Source organism: Penaeus monodon, chromosome 20, assembly GCF_015228065.2.
Source record: "Penaeus monodon isolate SGIC_2016 chromosome 20, NSTDA_Pmon_1, whole genome shotgun sequence".
In the NCBI taxonomy this organism is placed as follows: Eukaryota; Metazoa; Arthropoda; class Malacostraca; order Decapoda; family Penaeidae; genus Penaeus; species Penaeus monodon.
This window is the reverse complement of record NC_051405.1, coordinates 2,484,668-2,485,316: the sequence shown is the minus strand read 5'-3', so window position 1 is coordinate 2,485,316 and position 649 is coordinate 2,484,668. Positions and strand designations below refer to the sequence as shown.

General features: G+C 41.0%; 1 protein-coding gene across 1 annotated transcript in view; it reads left to right on the top strand.

Moving 5' to 3' along the window:
* Window positions 1–649, top strand: part of LOC119585581 (ribosome production factor 1-like) — a gene marked incomplete at its 3' end in the record, with an annotated part of 12,063 nt that overhangs the window by 6,887 nt on the left and 4,527 nt on the right. The window contains 1 exon segment of the mRNA XM_037934249.1: window positions 364–639. Coding sequence (XP_037790177.1) covers window positions 364–639 — 276 coding nt within the window.

The window sequence follows — 649 nt, the reverse complement described above, 5'->3', positions numbered from 1 at the left end:
TTAATGCTTGCTATGAGCGAAATCCCCCCACCCCCCCACCCCTATTTCCCAGTGGTATCAGCAGTATTTTTTAATTGATTAATGGATTTGAAGTAAGAATAGTTTGCACTCAAACCTGGATAATAGTTAAAAAAGAAAAGAAAGTTGCTTTGCATTTGAGTATTTTACACTGGGTAGTGGGAGGAGATTCAAGCTGAAATTATGAGTATTAACCAGAATCTGTTTCATCATCATCTTTATTTATTAGTTTTATATAAAGATAAAATATACACGTACACATTTCCAGCAGTTTATTGCTAGTTCGGAGAAAAAGAAAAGAGATTTGTGCCTTTATGAACTAATTACCCTAATGTTTTGTTTTAGGCCAAGCGACTTCTGATTGGTCAGATTCGTCGGCTCAGGAAAAGACTAAAGCGAAAGGGCAGATATGATGAAATGAGGGAGATTATGGAAGAGGAGAAGAGACTCACGAAGCTGGAACCGCGAACCCTCGAATCGACCAGGGAGGCCGATGAGACCACTGTGCAGGAGAACGACGAGGAAGTGGAGCAGGAGGAAGCCTTGGACGCCTTTGCCGACTATTATAACAAGGCGTACGAGCCTCGGATTTTGGTCACATCTAGCGATAATCCACATAAGGTAAGTTTAG